The sequence below is a fragment of the Suillus subaureus genome, assembly GCF_016647635.1.
Source record: "Suillus subaureus strain MN1 chromosome Unknown BJ212scaffold_10, whole genome shotgun sequence".
Classification (NCBI taxonomy): Eukaryota; Fungi; Basidiomycota; class Agaricomycetes; order Boletales; family Suillaceae; genus Suillus; species Suillus subaureus.
This window is the reverse complement of record NW_024538566.1, coordinates 267,473-286,963: the sequence shown is the minus strand read 5'-3', so window position 1 is coordinate 286,963 and position 19,491 is coordinate 267,473. Positions and strand designations below refer to the sequence as shown.

The window sequence follows — 19,491 nt, the reverse complement described above, 5'->3', positions numbered from 1 at the left end:
TAACGACCTCACACATACTGACACAGCTTCCCTTGCCGTGAAGATGGGACTCCAGGCAGCAAACCCCGCCAAGTCTACGCCTGTGATCGACTCGCAGCCCAGGACCGAAGCCAGCAAGAAACGCCAGCTGCGAGTAAGCACAAAAATGACTGTTGTTCTATTATCATGATATTGTTAGGCCGATTAGCACCCATATAGAAATCTAATGGACATCAAAGAGAACCAGCGAGCGCCTTCGGGGCCTACTGGAACGGGTAGTCTAACCCGACAGAGAGATGTGTCATTCATTTTGTCTTATATTAACATCTATCTCATTGTGTCTACAACTGTGCTAGTCATACAAGGCAGCTTCTAAGGTGAGCGCGGTCCAATGTATCCTATCACATGGACTGACCAAATTGTTTTATTGCGGTTTTCGCGACCCACTAAAACAGGTGATCAAAGAGGCGCGTTATTCATTTTGCCTTCTATTTAATTGCCTAGATCCGATTAACTGAAAAGGTCAAACGTTCTTTATGAAAATGTCCCTTCTCAAGATCCCACTCATCTTCTTGTCCGCTGTCGCTGTGCACGTAGCGTTCACTCCCCCGCACACCCCATCGAAGGGCGAGATTGTCGATACCTTTAATGACTGGATCTTCATTCAGCACATTAAATATGGGCTCCCGACGACAAAGGTACCTGTTCATGGATTGTCCACGATCCTCTTTGATGGAATTATGCCCAGATAATCTACTGGGGTGTTTCTTTGGCAGAAATAGTTCTCGCTGTCTCTCGTATCACGGACCCCAAAACACTTCCCAGCGTGATACAAAACACAATCGGTCCATTTCTTTCAAGAATCCAGGACGTGTCAATCACTCGTCCTTTCATTCTCGGTACCACATTTATTGTTACCGCGGGATACCTCCGCTGGTCGTGTTTTCGGACCCTCGGTCGTTTCTTCACATTCGAGCTCACCACCCGCAAGGGTCACCAGCTTGTCACAAATGGACCATACTCGGTCGTACGCCATCCCTCCTACTCAGCAACTATTCTCCAGTATATCGGCGTGGTAGTCTTGCACGGATCCGCAACTTCGTGGCTTAGACAATCAGGGGTCTTAGATCTCCCTGGAGTGAAACCAGTTCTGCTGGCATGGTTATTGGAGAGAACGTTTGCTGTGATAAGCCTCGTGCGCAGGATCGATCAAGAGGAGGAGGTCGTGAAGTCAATGTTTGGAGACGAATGGCAGAGGTGGGCAAAGGTCGTCAGGTACCGGCTCATACCCGGCATCTACTAACCCAGTCCTCGTGTCATGAAGGCCTAGATGGGATTTCTTACTACCTGCACACCGTGTGAAAGCCTACGTATTTGTACTTACCATCCTCGAAACTCGCATTGACGAAGTTTGTACAGTGTACAAATGTCCATGCAATAAATTTCTTTGCAACACAGAAACTTGGTCATTGTGCAGAAACGACCCGATGTGAACTCCAAAGATGCGATTTTTTTGTCAATATATACAATGAACTTGAAAGTGGCATTTGATAAAGCCGTAAGTCGGGATTGGAGAATGATCTGAGCTCCCATCCATTCTCCCATCAAGACTGACCAGTGTTGCTTACTCCCTGAACCTTGCTAAAAACCAGGTCATCAAAGTTGGCATCTTCTATGCTATCATCAGGTATCACCAGGTGACCAATGACTCATGCAGCATTGAACATTGAATGTTGAACTTCTGTATGTGTTATGCTCAGTGTTCGTAAGAATGACTAGATGGAAACAAATGATCTAAAGTGTGAACCTATTCATGAGTCATGCAAGTTAAGCAGTATATTGCAGGCCCTGGTCTGTGTAGGTCAAGTTAAAGAGTACAAGCATAAGAAATAGAGTATATATAGAGAGATTAAAGTGGAGCTTTAATAAATGAATCAGAGATTTGAAAGTAAATAGTGAATCAGAAAATAGAAATGGAATTGTATGATGGAATGTGATAGAATGTCTGAGAATGATTAGTAATGTGAATAAGTGAAGAGGTGAAAGAGAAAAAGAGGAACTGTAACATTACCCCCATTGTAAGGGTAGTAGGCACCAACTACTATCGAAGAAGACGATGTGATCGTTTATAAGTAAGGAGAGAATTGGAAGCATTACCTAGTTCTGCTTCCTTCATCCATTCGTTCTCGGAACTCAGGAATCCTTTCCATTTAACATAATATTGGCATCTAGAAGAAGAGCCTCAGTGTCCAACAATGGCTTCTATTTCGTATTCTTCTTCACATTAATAAGATCAGGGGTGGGCATAATATGATTAGGGCCGTGGGTATCATTCTCTTTATAAGGAGAAAGGAGTGTGGCATGGAAAACTGGGTGAATGCACCATTGCGTGGGTAGAGCGAGTCAATAGGTTATGGGGGATAATATGTCAATGATAGTGAAGGGTCCTTCGCATTTTGGAGTGAGTTTCTGATTAGGGTATCCAAGGTGTAGATTCTTGGCTTTGAGCCAGACTTTGTTGCCTTTAGAGAAAGGTACGAATCTAGACATGATTTGTTGACACATGGTATTGTGTGCGAGTTCATGAGTGGCTAGCGCTTCATCACATGCTTTATTAAGGATAGTGAGGCATTGTTCTATATTAGGGATGTCAGATTTTGGATGGAGATTGGGAAGATGACGTGGGTGATAACCCATTATGAGGTAAAAGGGTGATGTGCCATGGGTGGAATGATGACATGAGTTGTGGACAAACTCAGCAAGTGGTAACATGGGTGCCCAGCCTGTCTGGTCATTGGTGCAGAAGATTTGGAGGTAAACCCTGAGTTCTTGGTTGACTTGTTCAGTTTCTCCATCACTCTGGGGATGGAAAGCAATGGAAAGGGAGTTCTTGTATCTAAGGAGTTTTCTGAGTTTGATCTGGAATCAGGAAGTGAACTGAGGTCTGTGGTCAGAAAGAATCTTATTGTATAGTCCGTATCTAGAGAAAACTTTAGAAAAGAAAATGTTCACAACACCTTCAGCATCTATAGTTTTGAGACAAGGGGTGAAAACTACCCCCTTCAAAAGTCCATGGTTGACCACAACCATAATAGAGTTGAAACCATCAGAAAGGGGTAAGTCTGTGATAAGATCCACTGAGCAGTGAGTGAAGGGTTGGTTGGAAATGGGAGTGGGAATAGGGAAGAGAGGTAGAGTAGATGGGTGCATGTTTACTTTATTCTGTTGGCAGATGCAACAGCTATCTATGAAGTTTTTGATGAAGGTGGCTAGACCAGGCCACTAATAGTCACAAGATAGGAGTTCCTGGGTTTTGAAATGTCCAGGGTGTCTGGTGGTAGGGGAATTGTGATGTAGGGATGTGAGTTCTCATTGGAGATCTCTGGGGGAAACGTTAGTAAGTCCTTTATATGTAAGGATTCCGTTGCTCAATTTCCAATCAGAAAGAGCTGAACAGAGGGGAGGTGGAATCAAAGAGTCTGTGAGTGCTTGGAGCACCGTATGAACTACAGGGTCTATGGCAGAGGAAATGCATAATCTGTCAGTGAACGATGTGTCCATGATGTTAAGAAATAATGAGTCTGGTAAGAGTTGAATACTAGTGTTATCCTTTTCGACATCTACGTCTGGAAGGTGATCCGTTCTATGAGAGAGTAAATCTGGGATAATAAGTTCTTTGCCTGGTACGTGTTGAATCTGGAGTTTGAACTGGGAAAGGAAAGTCTGCCATCTGGCTTGACGGTGGTTGAGGTCTTGTACGTCCCTGAAATATTGAAGATTTTTATGGTCAGTTTGTATGAGAACAGGAAAAGGAGATCCAAGGAGATAATGTCTCCATGCTTTCAAGGCTTGGATGATTGCAAGAAGTTCTCAGTCATAGATCTGGTAATTTTGTTCAGCAGGGTTAAAGAATTGAGATAAGAAGGAACAAGGGAGCCAGTCTCCATTGTCGTTCTTCTGAAGGAGTACTGTGCTGGTGGCATATAGGGAGGCATCAGTGGCGATAGTGAAAGGGGTGTCTTTATTGCATATTTGGAGGATTGGAGATGAGGTGAAGATATGTTTCAGCTTATTAAAAGCTTCCTCATGTTCTGGGGTCCAAGAGAATTCTTCATCTTTCTTGGTTAGGTCAATCAGAGGTCTAGCAATCGAAGAATAATCAGCAATAAACCATCGGTAAAAGTTAGTGAATCTGAGGAATGATTGGACTTCCTTCACTTTCATGGGAGTAGTCCATTCAGATATACCCTTTAATTTGATGGGGTCCATGGTGATAGAACTGGGTTTAATAATCATGCTGAGGTATTTGATGTCAGTTATGTTGAATGTGCATTTTTTGGGTTTGAGGTGGAGAAGGTTGTCACGGAGTCTTTGGAGTACTTTGTGGGTATGGTGTGGTGGGTTTCATCGTCTCTAGAAAAGATGAGTATATCGTCCATGTATATAATAATCCATCCTTCTTGGATCATATCTCTGAACAGATTGTTCATCATAGATTGAAAGGTGGCAGGTGAGTTACACATTCCAAAGAACATGACCATGGGTTCAAAAAGTCCTCTAGAAGTAGCAAAAGCTGCCTTCCATTGATCAGATTTTCTCATATGTACATTATTATATCCCCATCTGATATCCATCTTGGTGAAGATCTTGGCATCCTTTAGCTTATCTATAAGATCAGAGATTAGTGGTAAAGGATAGTTATTCTTAACCATGTGTTTGTTCAAGTAGCAATAATCTTGGCAGGGTCAGAGGGAACTGTCTTTCTTCCCAACAAAGAAGAAGGGTGATGATTGGGGGGATTCAGAAGGAACAATTGTCCCTTTGGCTAGATGTTCGTCAATAAAATCATTCATAGCCTTATCTTCTTTGGTGTTAAGTGGGTAAATCTTGCATTTCTGCAGTTCAAATGATTCTTTGAGGTCGATCTTGTGATCATATTTGTGTTCTGGGGGAAGGGTACCATTAGCTACATCACCAAATATGTCCTTGTATTGTTGGAACTCTTTGGGTATGAGTTCTTCAAAGGTTTTCTTTGGTTTGGCAGTGTCTTGGGCGAGTGTCTATGAAATATTGTCAGTTTTCCAGATAAAGGTATAAAAATCATTGTCATCATTGATGGGATCTAGGAGGTGTGGGAGAGTTTCGCTAGCAGGGTCCCATTCTTCTTCTAGTTCTTCAAGTGTGTCATAAAAGACATCTTCGTCTTTGATTTCTTTGATGGTTGCTTTTTTCAGGGTATGCTCCCTTAAACAGACTTCTTGATTTGTCCAGTCAATATCTGGGTTTTCTTTCTTTAGCCAGGTCATTCCCAGGATAGCGTCTTCTCCTCCTAGAGAGGTTATGAAGAAATGCTTCTGCATAGGGATATCTTTGATTAAAAATGAAAGTTCACAGTACCATGTGATTCTTCTGGCTTTGTTTAATGTGCTGTCTACATTATGCACAGGTATCGGGGTTTCAAGTTTGTGTGTGTGAATGTTTTCTTTGAGTACAAACTTCTCATCAATAAACTCACCTTCTGTGCCACAGTTGATTAAAGCGGTGGCTACAGTGGTTTTGGGGGACTTGTTCAATCTGATGGTTAAGGGCAAACAAATAGAATTAGTGTCGCCAACAGATTGTACTACTAGTCCAATTCTGGGAGTGTCTGACACTGTGGCAGGCTCCCTTAGGCAAAATCCTCCTCATTGCTACTTTCATCTTTCTTAACTGGCTTCTTACTGGCTTTCTTCATCTGGTGTGCTTTAAATGCCTTCTATTCTTGGAACTCTTTGTAATTGTCATCAGATGACTCCTTGACTACCTTTCTAGTATTGGTCATAACCATGGGATGGTTAGGGCAGTCTGCAGCTAAGCCTTTCTTGCCACATTTGAAGCATAGGCTGCCCTTGCATCTGTGCTCTCATTCTTGAGGAGTTAGGTAGGTTTTTCTTGTCTTCTTCTCACCATCTTCTTCATCTACTTCTACTTTATCTATGTCCATGGCATTGTCTTGCTAGGATGTGAAAGGCAGAAAAGTCACCAAATTCACTATCCTTCTATGGTCAATGGTTCAGACAAATACCAATGGTTGATAACGTAGTTGTTCATGGGGGACAAGGTTTTCTGTTGAACTTTTCAAGTGAATGCTAGTGACGTAAAATGGGCAAAGAAGTGTGGAAATCAATAACTGGCTTGAGGCAGTGCTATGATCTCAAGTAAAGTCAGTAACTGGCATGATGCAGTGCTATGACTTTCAGAATAATATGTTGCAGCTGTATGCAATGATTAGAGCTATAATATATCCCTGTGGATATTTCTTACTTATCTTCAGCAATGGAGATCAAATTCACTAGCGAAATTGTCCCAATATGTGGCCTTAAAACCAACTCTCTGCTGCTCAGGCACTCACTATGAGTATGACACAGTCCAGAACAGAGTACACCCTTTGATGTAGTCTTAAGTGGCCAAGCTCTTAATATTCATTGACAGATTGTAGGTCTTATTTGTCTTCCCTAATTGATGAATAATATATGTGATTCTCCCCACAGAACTTTTCCTGTGTCTAAAAGAGAACTAGAATGAATACTACTTGTGTAATCAAATACTTCTGAATAATGTGTGAAGAATGTGGTAAAAGAATGGAGTAGATAAGCTAATATTTCTCCTAGTTGTCACTTATTTGTTCACTTAGATAATAGGGGTAAAGAAACTTAGGGGTGTATGCACTGATCCCCCTTTGATTCCCCTAAACTTTGTCTCACTCTGATTGGATGATTGATACTTGGGAATGAAATTGATTACTTCACAAAAGGGGAAAAATGAGCCCCTTATATACTACTATACTAGTGGCTATGCTATTGATTACTAATGTACTTAAATTAAATTGGAGTCATATTGAGTCATGCTGAGTCAGTATGAATCATTATGAGAAAGGACTATAGAATGCTTCTGGAATTTTACAGAATACTTGGTAAGAATGCTTGGCAAAGGCTGTGTTAAGACCATAACACTGGCATGCTTTGTAATAATGCTTGGTAAGGGCTGTGTTAGCACTGCCTTGTTGTTGTGCTTTACCAATCATCATCTTTCTAATCATAGTATCAATTTGTCAGGTTCCACAGCTTTGGATACATAGATACAAATAAAGTGGCATAAAATGTTGACACATGTTTATTTCATATACAAGAAAGATAAGTATTTTACATGGACAGCTAAGCCATTTCTTGGTGAAACATGCTTTGAAATGTCCAAATAAAATTAATATTGTGAGAAAAATTCAAGTGACTTCATAGTTTGAAAAAAATAAAGTGGCATAAATCATAATATGGTCATGACCATGTATGAAACAAGTTTCATGTGTGTCAGCATAGGGATCATGCACCTTGGTATAGGAGGGAGGTGCTGTTAAGGTCCTTTGAACCTCAACATCCAAGGCTTTCTCTAGCCAGGATTCAATGGTGGTGGGGGTCATGTCAAAGGTGTAGATAGCAGAGGTAATCTCATGCTTCAAGCCATTTCTAAAGAACATGATCTTGGTGTTTTCTTCGTTGATGCCAGTATCAGTGAGGATGGTATGGAATAAAGATGTGTAAGCAGCTATGCTGCCAGTTTGTCTAAGAGTAGAAATGTGACAAATTGCGGTCTGTTCTACATTCTTGGGAAAGAAGGTTGCTTTGAATTGTTTAGCAAAATCAGCCCATGTACCATATGTCTTAGCTGCTACTGCAGCTTTCAATTGGCCTTTGGCCCACTTGGCGGCTTTGCCTTTGGTCATGAGGCTAAGTGCAAAGATAACTTTTTTCTTGTCATTATCATATACTTTGTCATTCATGTCTAGGTATGCCTCTACTTGGAGGGACCATCCCTGAGCAAGGCAGGTATCGCTGTTGAAGGGTGAGGGGGTCTTGCTGATTTCTTTAGGCATGGTAGCAGTGGCTGATTGTTCATAGGTTTGGGTAAAGAAGTTCCAAACTTTGTTCTTCAGGGCTTGGTTGGTGTAAAATGCTGCCCACTGGTTTAGAGAGTATCTGTCGCCTTTGGCGTCAATACAGAAAAACTCTTGGTTCTCTTCATCCCAGGTAAAACTGGGAGGAGTCGGTGCAATGGTCGAAATGGTGTCTGGTTCTGGGTGCGAGTTCAAGGGAACCACATGGTAATGAAGTAACTTGACCTTTTGTTACACTTGGTGTTCATAAGAATAACTAGACAGAAACAAATGATCTAAAGTGTGAACCTATTCACAAGTCATGCAAGTTAAGCAGTATATTGCAGGCCCTGGTCTGCATAGGTCAAGTTAAAGAGTACAAGTGTAAGAAATAGAGTATATATAGAGAGATTAAAGTGGAGCTTTAATAAACAAATTGGAGATTTGAAAGTAAATAGTGAATCAGAAAATAGAAATGGAATTGTATGATGGAATGTGATAGAATGTCTGAGAATGATTAGTAATGTGAATAAGTGAAGAGGTGAAAGAGAAAAAGAGGAACTGTAACAGTATGCCTTCCCTCACCCTATCAGGATTCAGCATGAATTACCCATATACCACTCGATGACAAGCTCTTCTTGCTGTCAGCATCAAATGCCCAGTCATGCAGATGCCCAGTAGCAACTTGTATTGAATAATATTGCTCAGAGTCCTATTACATAGGTTGCTCTTCCAGTTAATCACTCCACCCCAAAGATCTGTATACACTAGTAGTCACGGTATCAATACATGCACACGTAGTCAATTACACTGATGGATGACAAGCAAAAAAAATATTTTGAAGCAAAACAAGTTCTCCTGATCCATACCTCTAATACAATATCACGCTCCTTCAACTCTTCTAATCACCCTCTTATCCCGCTCCCCAACCACAGTCAGCACTCCCTCGTTCTCCATCGCTTTGATGACTTCAGAAAACTCAGCAGCATCAACACGGATACTACTCTGGTCTGCAAGGCGTTTCATCGCCTCGCCCCATTTCAAGCCCTTGCCCTTGCCAGCACCGCCATCAAGCATCGTGAGCAACTCTCTGCGCATGTCGTCCCGCATCTTGCGTTGTCCAACACCAGTACCGGTGTTCAGCAAGCCCATATCGATCTTGCCAGTGCGAGGATCCATAGCACTCGTGCGGATGGCCTCTCGCATAAGACGGCATGCCTCTTGTACATCCTGCAACTCGACGTGCGCAGCAAAGCGCATACGGGCGTGGGCCTCGGAAAGGCGGATCATACTTTCGAGCTGGCGAGTTGTAGCGGTGATGCGTTTTTCAGACGAGCGAGGGTCTGAGGCGCCGATGGAGCGCAGGGAGACGTAAGAGGCGACGAGCTCGTCGCTTGCTTCAGAACTCAGGACGGGGTGAATGTTCGTGCGTGCATAGTCGATGTACGCGGAGAGTTCGTCAAGGGGCTAAAACGAGGTGAGTTTAGTATGCCAAAAGAGTGATGCAAGACACACCAAAACATCGTAGCCACCAGTACTGGGTGCATCTTCGAGGTACAGCCCAACCAAATGTTGGGCAAGCTTTCGGTCGAGGGTTTCGTCTACTTGATCGAGTACCAAATATAGCAAGTCGAAACGAGAGATGAGCGTAGGAGGGAGGTCGATGTTGCGCGTGATGGGGAGATCGACGTTGTACTTTGATTCGACAGGGTTCGCAGCCGCGAGAATGGACGTACGAGCATTGAGGGTGGTAATAATGCCCGCTTTTGCTATTGACACAGTTTGTTGTTCCTGATGAACATGTCAATAATATCCAAAGGAATGTCTGGGTGTGCCTGACCATAACTTCATGGAGGACGCTACGGGTTGCATCGGACATCTTGTCAAACTCATCGATACAGCAGACACCGCCATCACTCAATACTAAGGCACCACTGCAGATCTGTGAGCAACATCGTCCAAGTTGACGGTGATGCATTCCTTACCTCTCGAGGACGAGCTGCTTGGAATCAGGGTCCCGGGTCACATACGCAGTCAAACCCACTGCCGAAGAGCCCTTTCCAGATGCATAGACTCCACGAGGAGCGATTTTGTGGACGTACTAATAATGAGCTTAACTAGCTTCACAAATGCAGCGGAGATCGACATACCTGTAGAATCTGCGATTTACTGGTACCGGGATCACCGACCAAAAGCACGTTGATGTCCCCACGGTAGCGCGGTCCGCCTCCGCCACCACCTCTTGCGATACTTTTGTTGGTGCCACCAAAGAGCTGGAGGAGTATACCTTTCTTCACGTCGTCCATTTCCCAGATCGACGGTGCGAGGGAACGAGCAAGGAGGTCATAGAGATCATGTCGCCTGCTGAGGTTGATAAGTTTTGCCTCAAGTTCGGCTTTGCGTGTTAGTCCCCCTTGGGCAATTTGCTCTTCCAGTTCTTGATCATCGGCACTGTCACCAACGCCACCTATACCAGGGACCTTGTCACCACCCGCAGGACGTGTACTTCGGTCAAGGCCTAGAGTACCACCCACACTAAGCCGGACATGAACGACATCGAGGTAGGTCTTGAATAAGCTTTTCATCGTCCTTTGACGAGGGTTTACTCTGACAGGGACGCTGCGGTAGATGCCAGTGACGACAACCCTGTCGCCAGGTTTGCACACATCAACGAGCTCGTCGTATACACTTAGTGACACGGTATGTGGCGTCTGGCCATCGGGCACTGCGTCAGGAGTTTCCTGCAGCCGGATGACCTGCCTGTCTGCAAATTCACAGCGATTGTGCACGAGAGACATTGTCCCAACGCTTCCACAGACATCTCTTGGGCACCGAGCCGGCTCCTCAATCTTTCCACGGTCGATTTCGACTTGGACAGTATGAGAGCATGTAAGGCAGCGGAAGAACGCAACCTTCATGTCTGGAATTACGGGCGTGGCGCGAATGACCAAACCTTTTATAGAGATGAGTTTATCGGTATCTGGGGAACATTAGGACGATAGAAGAAATTTTGAAGGTTTGAACATCATACCAGATGGGTTGAGTTCACGCATATTCACGGCTGTCAACCCGAACGGACGGACTTTGTAGACTTTACCCATGATGTCGGCGATCTCTTCGTCGCCTTGGTCGCCCTGCATCCCGTCCATGCCGGCTTGCTGATCTTCGTCTGCAAGTTCGAGCATAAGATCCTTGAGGATTTGATCCATCGCTGGCACTACTTCCTGTGGGTATTTCTGGAGCTGGGCAAAGAGTTTTTTACACGGCGGATAGGAAAGCAAGTTGACCATGTCGAGGTTGAGATTTGTTTCACCAGTCTGGCGGATACGACGCATGTATGTCTCATATAGAACGACTTCACCTTCGTCTGGGGTGGCCAATGGCCGAGTGCGAAGGTTCTCCTGACGATCGTGAATGGCACGATATTTGGGCTTGAAGCCGCGCAAAAAATCGCGGAAGAGCTTCATCGTCTCTGCCAAGTTCACGGTAGTTCCCCAGATAGCACGGATTTCATCTGGTTCATCTGAGGGCGCAGCGGGTGCTGAGAGATGCGGTGCAGATGATGCAGGTATGGAGAGGTGTGTTCCATCTGAGTTGAGATTATCGTTGAGGTCGTTGTTATAATCGCCACGCCTCGATCGCCGTGCCGTTGGTGTTAAAGAAAGGGAAGAGTGAATATCACCGCGGCGGTTCTTGATAGGTGTAGCAAGAGCAGCGGCTGGACTCCTGACGTATTATCAGCCAAACTGACGAAGATCTCGACGAAAGCAGCTCACGAAGGAAAGGCAAGAGGTTCAGAGTCTGGAAAGGCCGGATCAGAGTCGATCGCGACCCTCCTCCGAGGAGTCTTAGCAGGCGAAGAGCTTGGGAATGCGAGAGGGGAGCTTCCAGCTAGCATAAAAAAATAAATGGCAGTCAATTAACGATATAGCAAGCACTCACGAGCAAAAAGTGGTGTTCGTGGTGCTCGCCGAGGAGTGCTCATCCCAAGCGCCCGTCTGGCGGCGATACCGCTCATAGGCGTAGCCGCAACGCTGTTAGCATATCTTTGTCGCGCAGGAGTGCCCGCAGCAGAAGGTGTTCCCGGTAGAAAAAGACGCTGGGGCGGAGGAGCTATGGATAGTGATTGATCGATGGTGCCATCCTGAGGAGGCCCGTCCATCTCGATGTCATCGATGTCCGACGTTGGAAAATCAACTCTTGGAGGAGACGACATTCTGCACAGTAAGATCTAGTGGAGTAGTCTACCACGTTGAAGTAATCGGATGAATGTTTGCAAAGCCTGGACGCGTCGCGACGCGTCAATTGTGTCTTCTTCAGGGCAGGTCAGAGCCCGTCCACAACAAGACTTACGGCACTCCGTGAAACTTCAATCATTTCAGTCTATATGGCAGTCGACGCAGGTTTAGAGGATGTTAATCAGGCGAGTCCTGCACAAATGTCTGTCTAAATGTCTATTTATTTTGGTTGTCAGACCACAGTCTATATCCCATTCAATGACTCTGGTAGCATAAATATACTTTCTATTTGTGAAATCCAGCTGAAATAGATGGCTCAGACGATGTGAACACCGATGCAGCGCCGCCGTCCCTATTCCCCGAGCGAGATTTTCACCAAGGATGTCAGCTTCGCTTTCAAGCATGCAGAGCAGCCTGGGGCAAGTGTTTGAAGAGGATGCATGTGTGTGTTTCACTCGTTCTTCCTTTCGAGAGTCTCACATAAACAGGAACTCATTCACTCACTGCATGCGCCGGTCGTGGAGAGTGTTGTCGAACAAGTTAAGAAGTCTTATACAGATGAGCTTCCGGGACTACCGTACCCCGAGCTACCAGTCGTATCCGTCACATGTACGTTTGCTTGCTCGAGTTGAAATACTGCCCTCCAATTCTTATTCTGGCAGCATCCAGCACGTCATCTTCTCTCTTCGACGAGATTTCCTTCCGACTAGAGGAAAACACAGACGAGCTTTTCGAGGACATAAATGATCATTTCGTGACACACGTCTTTCCGAGCGATTGCGTGACTATTACAGGAACTATGAAGACGATTGTATCAGGTTTTGTATCCCGGTCGCCTACTGGAGGACAAGGTACTTACACAGCACTCTCTGACCATCTAGTTTATTAATATTTCAATACCTTCAGACATAAAACGCAAGCCATCCACCTCCCTAGCAGCATATGATATCGCTCTCCTTGAGGCATGGTATCGAGTCGTATGTGATGCGAGAGGTAAGAGGCTTGAATGATTCCTTTCCTGCTGTTCGCTGAGTGAAATTAAAAGACGAACGTTATCACAGGTCACGTCTGGTAGTTATAATGCATGACTTCGAACAACTAGAGCCTCAGGTGGTTCAAGATATGTTTGAAATTTGCAGGTCAGGCAGCTCTTACTGATGCTCGTCTTCTTATCAAATATCACTTAGCTCCTATATTCCGCGCTTACCACTGGTATTTATCCTCGCGCTGGCTTCACCCCCTTCCCCGTCTTATATCCGTGCCACATATCCTCACTCTATGCTGGCATTGCTGCGAGTGAGAGACTGCCCTTTCCCGCTAGCAGAAAAATCACTGCACGACATTTTACTAGAGGTTTGTCGAATCTCGATGTCACCATGAAGGCACTAACAGAATATTCCAAGACATTTTTTGATCCTACGTTCGAGCCAGACATTATGATTGGCCCGACAGCCATCGACTTCGCAGTCGATTTTTTTGCTCGTCATAGCTCATCACTTGACGGTTTATTGTCCATCCTTCAAGTATGCTATTCTTTCCTGCAATAGCCCATAATTAACGCAAGCAATAGCTAGCACACATGAAACATTTTGAAGAGCCTCTCAGCGTCCTCGCCCCTACTCATGCGCTAGAACGGTCCAACGATGCTGCCAAATTACTCCTCACACCTGATGCTTTCCCCTTCCTCGATGCCCTCTTTGCTCGGGTGCAGGAATCGACGCTCATTGCGCCTGTAGAACATGCTACCAGTTGGCGAAGTGCCACTGTCGATTCACTCCTATCTTCAGTAGAGACTGCACGCGATACTTTCCGAATGCGCGCGAAGCTGCTCCGTGTAGCATTTCGGCTTTTGCTCCTTGTCCGCCAACTTATGCTGGTGCATGGGCATAAGACCGTTCAGGGTGACCAAACGGTGCCCGATTTGATGTGCTTGGCGTTGCGAGGACGTCTGGGCAGTGTACACGGACATTTGTGTTCTGTGGTTAGGTGTGTGAATTTTGGTTGCACTCGACGGGGACAGCTGATTGAGCTGTTGCTGATCTCTGTAGGAAACTGACCGCAGCGCAACTTGAAGACTTTGTGCGGGTAGTACACGATTTCTTCGGGGATGTTCCCGAGGACGTAAAAACGGAGGAAAACGAAGTCATTTCGCGCGTGGAAACAGCATATAAGATGCTCTGTCGGGATGCAAGCGCCCAGGAGATATCTGGACCGCTCGGGAACTGGCTGTCAGAGTATTTCAAGTATGCACCGCAGTTATTATTGCAGTTGATTGATCTAAAATTTATGATCATCAGGTTACGCATAGTTGCGCTGGAAGATGCCCCGTTATGGGACATCTGGTACACCGGCTCGACGCCATTTCCGTCCGAGGTATCTGACGACTTAACCTTGCTATTAAATGGATGCAAGCTAATTCGCTCCCTTTTTAAAAAATTCCAGCTGATCAATCCATCGCCTCGCGCCTCCATCATCGCAGGATTGATCCATCCCCGGGACTACATGTCTCCCAGACAACGGAGTGGGGATGACGAGGATGATGACTTGCCCGACATCAGTATCCTATTCAAGGGCTACCTGGAAAGCGCGAAGATGATCAATGTCTATGATTGGTTTGAGTCATTCGTGGTCTTCTTGGAAGCTCGGAAGCGGCGTGTTGGGAAAACTCGTATTCCTGATGGTGCGAATGGAATCTCTAGGACGCCATCGAGGAAGAAGGGAAAACAGAAGCAGGTTGAGGTCGAGGTCGTTGATGAGGACGCGGGAGAAGATGAGGAATGGCTCATGGAAGTACAAGCGCGGTTCATCCGCGCTCTTCAAGAGCTAGATTACCTCGGATTCATCAAGCATACTGGGAGAAAAGCAGACCATGTCATGCGGACTGTTTTCGACTCTCCGGAATGATCAAGTGGGTACTGTTGTTTACTCTGATCCCCGACACCCACTTTAGTACTACTGTGGGAGAGGGTTCTGTAGAAAATAAATGACAATGCCGTCTGTCATTTCATGCGTGGAAATAACTTGGCTTACTGGCTGCCGTATCCGATGCCATCATCCTTGAAGCTTGAATCGTTATTATTAAATGTGAAACTCACGGTGAAAGTGGTATCACTGGCATGTAGTTGAGCGTTCTCCCCATCACTCATGACTATGATTGTGTATTCATCTGCTGCAGACGGATGGTCCATGTTTTTCACGAAATACCCTCCTGTTGTCTGTCATCTGCACGATGCAAGTTACCGACTTTCGTGCGCCAAGTGTCGTATGCGCCGAAAAGCCTAGGCTGCTTGTCGCGGCTCGCTATGATTGGCGATCCCATAAGATGCTCTTATGCGGTTATGGTAGTTGCTGTAGAAGTTGCGCTGACATCGCACTCGATGCAATGAGTTTACCATATGTTAAGTATTCCGTGCACACGGGATGTCAGAAGATGTCAGACAAGAATGAGACACATAGGCACGATGATCTTTCAATGCGCCCGGCATCAGCCGATATTGAGTTTTCTGCGGTTTGACGTTTACGTTCGACCATCATCATCCAAGATATCATTGCACAGCGAAGAAAATCGTCGAACACGATCATGATATTCGTACCCTCACAGCCGACCTGGTGAAATGCGTCAGTTCAACATCGCCAAGGACCCCGATTCACAAGCAACCGTGACTGAAACGCAGATATTAAATTTAAACACCGAATTCGTGAGTAGTAAGCTGAAACTTCAGGTGAAATTCTCTCAACTGCCAAGTGTAGCGTTTCGTGCGCTCACAGTACTCGACAGTATGAGAGAGTGCGGTTCCATCATGATCATTTGAACTATTAATGGCTGATCTGAGAGTGCCATGTGCACGCAGAGTATTGTATTCGGGTGACTAAATCAGGCACAGGGGATAATCGGGACAGAGGTTGCTCGGATGCTGGCTGCTGTCACCTGTGATTCTTTTTCTCTCTCAAGGTCTGATTTAAAAAGTTCGAACTCCGTTGACTGTCTCCTCCCTTGCTTACCCTCTCTTTCGTTTTCGTATCGATCTGCACATACTCTGCTTTTCACAAGCAATCCACACTCTCTTGAACAACACTCATTCTCCACAGTAGAAAACAATGTTCAGTAAGGCAGTCATTTCTCTTGCCCTCGCTGCCTCCGCGCTCGCCAACGTTTTCGTGCGTATTCGTTCTGGATTTCTTGTTGTCGAATTGACATGACTTACCTGGCTGTAAAGGTCACCTCCCCTGTGGCAACTACCACCTTTACTGCTGGTCAGCAGGCGACTATCACTTGGCAAGATGATGGCACGACTCCAAACCTCACCTCTTTCGGCCCTTCTCTCATTGGTATCTACACTGGCAATGCCAATCAACAGGTCAGTTATTGGTCTGAAGTAAATGAGTCAGCGGTCTTATTTTCTCCTAGACATTACTTCAAACCGTTAATCCCAGCGTTGACGTGTCGACCACCTCGTCGGTCAGTTTCACCCCCGATGGGACCATTGGACCCGACAGCAGTGAATAGTAAGAGACCCGTTTTTTATTTTTATTTTACAGCCGGGTCGATTCAACTTTTTTCTAGTTTTGTTCGCTTCACGTCAATCAGCTTGAAAGATGCTACGAACTCTCAATATCCCGCGGAGGCCTTCTCTGCTAAATTCACGTGAGGGATTTGTATATCTCATGAAAGGTCACTCACCATGCGCATCACAGAATGACTGGCATGACCGGGACGTTCAATTCTACTATCCAAGATGAAATCAATGGACAATCGACAGCACCCATTGGTGCAACTGCAAGTTCTAGCGCTCCGGGTACTATGGTGACCATTTCCACGACTTCGGCCGCTTCCGCCAAGGGTTCAAAAACATCCACTTCAACTTCAGCTACTGCTACCAAGACTGGTGCCGCTGGCAAGATTGGTGTCACTGGTATCACATGCTTCGTCGGCGCTGCTGCATCCCTCCTGGGGGCAATGCTTCTGTGATCATTTAATCTTGATTTACCTTCTTATTTTGGGTTATCTCCGTTCCATGTTTCATGGTATCATTTGCTCTGATGGGACGTTCTTAACGATGTTTTGTGTCATTAGAGCGTGGCAGTAGAGTATTCTTATAACGGGAACGGAACAACTAATTTCGACTGCTAATTCCTCTGCGTGCGCATAAGAGAACGACTGGTGAACGCTATGCATGGAGGGTACTGGGTCTGACTACCAACGTCAAATATACTCGAAGGGATTCATAAAAGTATCAGTCATGCTGCAAGAGGTTGGTGCTGGGCTGGTGCGAAGTGAACATACATAACCGTCACTGAGTACTGAGTACTGCCCTTTGGTGGCCGGTTGGATTCCAAGGCGTTGCAATGAAGCGAAGTGAACCGTCCAGCGCAACTGAAAGGACCTCCACCAGCCTCGTGGTGGCGTTTATGGCGGACAAAAAATAGGCCTGTATACTGATGCTGCACTTAGCCACCACGAGGAGCTCCCCTACCTCTGCCACGCCCTCTCTTCGGTACCCCTCTGCCAATATGTGGATCAGCAGTAGCAGGACTTTCAGGAACACGAGTAGGCTGAGGGCGTTGCATGATCACGGGGTTCCCAGGAGTGTGTCCATCCCCGCGCTGCAGAATACTGGGGACAGTGGGGCTGGGAGAAGACGATGCAAAGGTATCCTTAGATTTGCCCTGAACATCTTTTTGCACAGCCTCGCTTGCGGGAGCTGGTTGAGCCTCTTTCTCGCGTTTCCTTCCTCCGCTGGGGCCGACCGCGCCATTTAACGCGGCCTCGAAGTGTCGTCCTAGACCAACGACTGGACGTCCCCTGCGACTGGTTGCGGGTGGCGCGGCCTCTGCACCAGCAGGAGTAGATTGTACTGCTGGTTTAGGAGGGAGAGACGCAGCAAGTACTTTAGGTGCCTGCTGGCGACTCTGAGAGGGGCGGCGTTGCCGAGGAACAGCAGGTGCTTGTGGAGGAGGTTTGGCTGGCAGATTAGCGTGCCCTGCAGAAGCGCCTTTAGCTGCGGAAGGAAGCGCCTGCACGGTCTGAGCAGGAGGGCCAGCTTTCTGCGCCGCCGCGGCTGCAGTAGCGGCTTTCTTCGCCTTACGGCTGAGGGGAGCAGCAGGTTTGGCTTCGGGTTGTTTCTGGGATGCTGCAATGGGGACGGCAGCTTTCTTCTTGACCTCTTCTTTCCTGGCAGTAGATGCGGCGGAAGTATCCTTATAGTGTGCGTGGTTACGGAGGATAGCTTCCTTATCCTTCTGAGCTGACTTCTCCGCCTTGAGTGCTTCAAGGAGAGGCGTAGTTTTTGGCGCGGTGGGTGGTTGAGATGCTGCAACTATTTAGAAAACTGACATCAGAAATAATTTTACTAGACATCACGCGATTCTTACTCAATGCTTCAAGGGATACATGCTCGGACTTCTCAGCGTTGTTGAGCGTTTCGACGAAAGAAATATAATCTTCGTCTATAAATCATTTGAGCATGATGATAATTTCACCGCTGATCCAATCGCACCTTTATCAATTGTCGCGTTTCTCGCGTCAGCCTTTTTCTTCTCAGAGGGTATCTTCTGGAACGGAGCGAACTCCACTACTGCCTGAGACTCATTGCCTGCAGCAAAGATCACTCGACTGCAACTGCGTTATGCTCAAATATCACAAACCTGCCTTGTCCCTGAAAAGGTGACCATCGTATTCACGGCTGAACATTGCGAGCACCTCCTCATTCTTGAATGCGATATACGCCCGCGAAGAGACATTCTCCTGGTTTGCCCTGCCAACACACCACAGCACCGAGTCAGTCAGTCACGCACGCCGCAAGCATACAGTAATAGGACACACCTCTTGCGCAACTTCCCGGCATGATACACTTTCCAAGTGACAGAATCATCCGTGACCCATGTTTGAACGCTCTGCCAGAATATCTCCTCGGGGAGATTGGGAGGTAGGCGGCGCACGACGGTTTTTAGGCGTTCAGTTGCATTTGCTGGGGTCTGGGGCTTGAGATCTTTCTGCTTCTGCTTAACTTGATTGCGCTTCGGTTCTGCAACGGACATCGAACTGCAATGGCGCTTGCATACGAGGGGGTCTGCAGTCTGAAGCTCGACCGCAAGTACAGGCTTATTATGGTAATTTTCTCTCACTCTACTTAAGACCTCGAACGTTGACTTGACTTACGAAAGAATCCAAACTTGCTGTGACTCAAACAGACTCCCCAGACAATGTGCGATCGCACGTTCCTCACCGTCCAATCCCTCATCAATATAGTGGATAAGAACAGGATACGTAAACTTTGAAGAGACTGATCAACGTCAACCCTCGACTCTCGAGAGCGGTCGAAGTACTATGCTGCTGGTGTGTACTATGACTGGTTACTACCCAAGCTG

At 46.1% G+C, this 19,491-nt stretch overlaps 5 protein-coding genes across 5 annotated transcripts; 3 read left to right on the top strand and 2 right to left on the bottom strand.

Moving 5' to 3' along the window:
- The first annotated feature begins 234 nt into the window (after window positions 1–234).
- Window positions 235–1,321, top strand: BJ212DRAFT_70633 (uncharacterized protein). The gene is made up of 4 exons (XM_041343875.1): window positions 235–356; window positions 435–446; window positions 502–677; window positions 728–1,321. The coding sequence occupies exons 3-4, from the start codon at window positions 516–518 to the stop codon at window positions 1,280–1,282; spliced, it is 717 nt and encodes a 238-aa protein (XP_041194730.1). The 5' UTR covers window positions 235–356; window positions 435–446; window positions 502–515; the 3' UTR covers window positions 1,283–1,321.
- Window positions 1,322–8,544: 7,223 nt separating this feature from the next.
- BJ212DRAFT_1343906 (MCM2/3/5 family-domain-containing protein) lies at window positions 8,545–12,181 on the bottom strand. Its single transcript, XM_041335249.1, has 8 exons — window positions 11,828–12,181; window positions 11,662–11,776; window positions 10,917–11,611; window positions 10,036–10,865; window positions 9,871–9,986; window positions 9,726–9,819; window positions 9,401–9,676; window positions 8,545–9,352 (listed from the first exon to the last, which is right to left on the bottom strand). Exons 1-8 carry the CDS (start codon window positions 12,099–12,101, stop codon window positions 8,768–8,770), a joined length of 2,985 nt encoding a protein of 994 aa, XP_041194729.1. The 5' UTR covers window positions 12,102–12,181; the 3' UTR covers window positions 8,545–8,767.
- Window positions 12,182–12,246: 65 nt separating this feature from the next.
- Window positions 12,247–15,251, top strand: BJ212DRAFT_1343902 (origin recognition complex subunit 3 N-terminus-domain-containing protein). The gene is made up of 13 exons (XM_041335248.1): window positions 12,247–12,308; window positions 12,360–12,390; window positions 12,444–12,565; window positions 12,612–12,732; window positions 12,786–12,974; window positions 13,030–13,116; window positions 13,169–13,262; window positions 13,311–13,476; window positions 13,527–13,646; window positions 13,694–14,109; window positions 14,172–14,366; window positions 14,421–14,496; window positions 14,566–15,251. The coding sequence occupies exons 1-13, from the start codon at window positions 12,273–12,275 to the stop codon at window positions 15,025–15,027; spliced, it is 2,115 nt and encodes a 704-aa protein (XP_041194728.1). The 5' UTR covers window positions 12,247–12,272; the 3' UTR covers window positions 15,028–15,251.
- A 970-nt stretch (window positions 15,252–16,221) lies between these two features.
- BJ212DRAFT_1446194 (uncharacterized protein) lies at window positions 16,222–17,092 on the top strand (the record flags this gene model as incomplete). Its single annotated transcript, XM_041338206.1, has 5 exons — window positions 16,222–16,281; window positions 16,341–16,481; window positions 16,532–16,629; window positions 16,688–16,768; window positions 16,819–17,092. The coding sequence occupies 5 exons, from the start codon at window positions 16,222–16,224 to the stop codon at window positions 17,090–17,092; spliced, it is 654 nt and encodes a 217-aa protein (XP_041194727.1).
- Window positions 17,093–17,431: 339 nt separating this feature from the next.
- Window positions 17,432–19,161, bottom strand: BJ212DRAFT_1495292 (Smg-4/UPF3 family-domain-containing protein; the record flags this gene model as incomplete). Its single annotated transcript, XM_041341526.1, has 5 exons — window positions 17,432–18,440; window positions 18,496–18,570; window positions 18,621–18,742; window positions 18,765–18,878; window positions 18,947–19,161. The coding sequence occupies 5 exons, from the start codon at window positions 19,159–19,161 to the stop codon at window positions 17,572–17,574; spliced, it is 1,395 nt and encodes a 464-aa protein (XP_041194726.1). The 3' UTR covers window positions 17,432–17,571.
- Window positions 19,162–19,491: the final 330 nt, after the last annotated feature.

Excerpts from the sequence above, each read along its gene's own strand:
- BJ212DRAFT_1343902 (XM_041335248.1), top strand. The coding sequence starts at position 12,273 with ATGGCAGTCGACGCAGGTTTAGAGGATGTTAATCAG. Across the intron at positions 13,117-13,168 it reads AGTCGTATGTGATGCGAGAG|ACGAACGTTATCACAGGTCA; the intron begins GTAAGAGGCTTG and ends TGAAATTAAAAG. Across the intron at positions 13,477-13,526 it reads TGCACGACATTTTACTAGAG|ACATTTTTTGATCCTACGTT; the intron begins GTTTGTCGAATC and ends GAATATTCCAAG.
- BJ212DRAFT_1343906 (XM_041335249.1), bottom strand. The coding sequence starts at position 12,101 with ATGTCGTCTCCTCCAAGAGTTGATTTTCCAACGTCGGACATCGATGAC. Across the intron at positions 10,866-10,916 it reads GCGTGAACTCAACCCATCTG|ATACCGATAAACTCATCTCT; the intron begins GTATGATGTTCA and ends AATGTTCCCCAG. Across the intron at positions 9,353-9,400 it reads CTGGTGGCTACGATGTTTTG|CCCCTTGACGAACTCTCCGC; the intron begins GTGTGTCTTGCA and ends ACCTCGTTTTAG.
- BJ212DRAFT_70633 (XM_041343875.1), top strand. The coding sequence starts at position 516 with ATGAAAATGTCCCTTCTCAAGATCCCACTCATCTTCTTGTCCGCTGTC. Across the intron at positions 678-727 it reads ATGGGCTCCCGACGACAAAG|ATAATCTACTGGGGTGTTTC; the intron begins GTACCTGTTCAT and ends AATTATGCCCAG.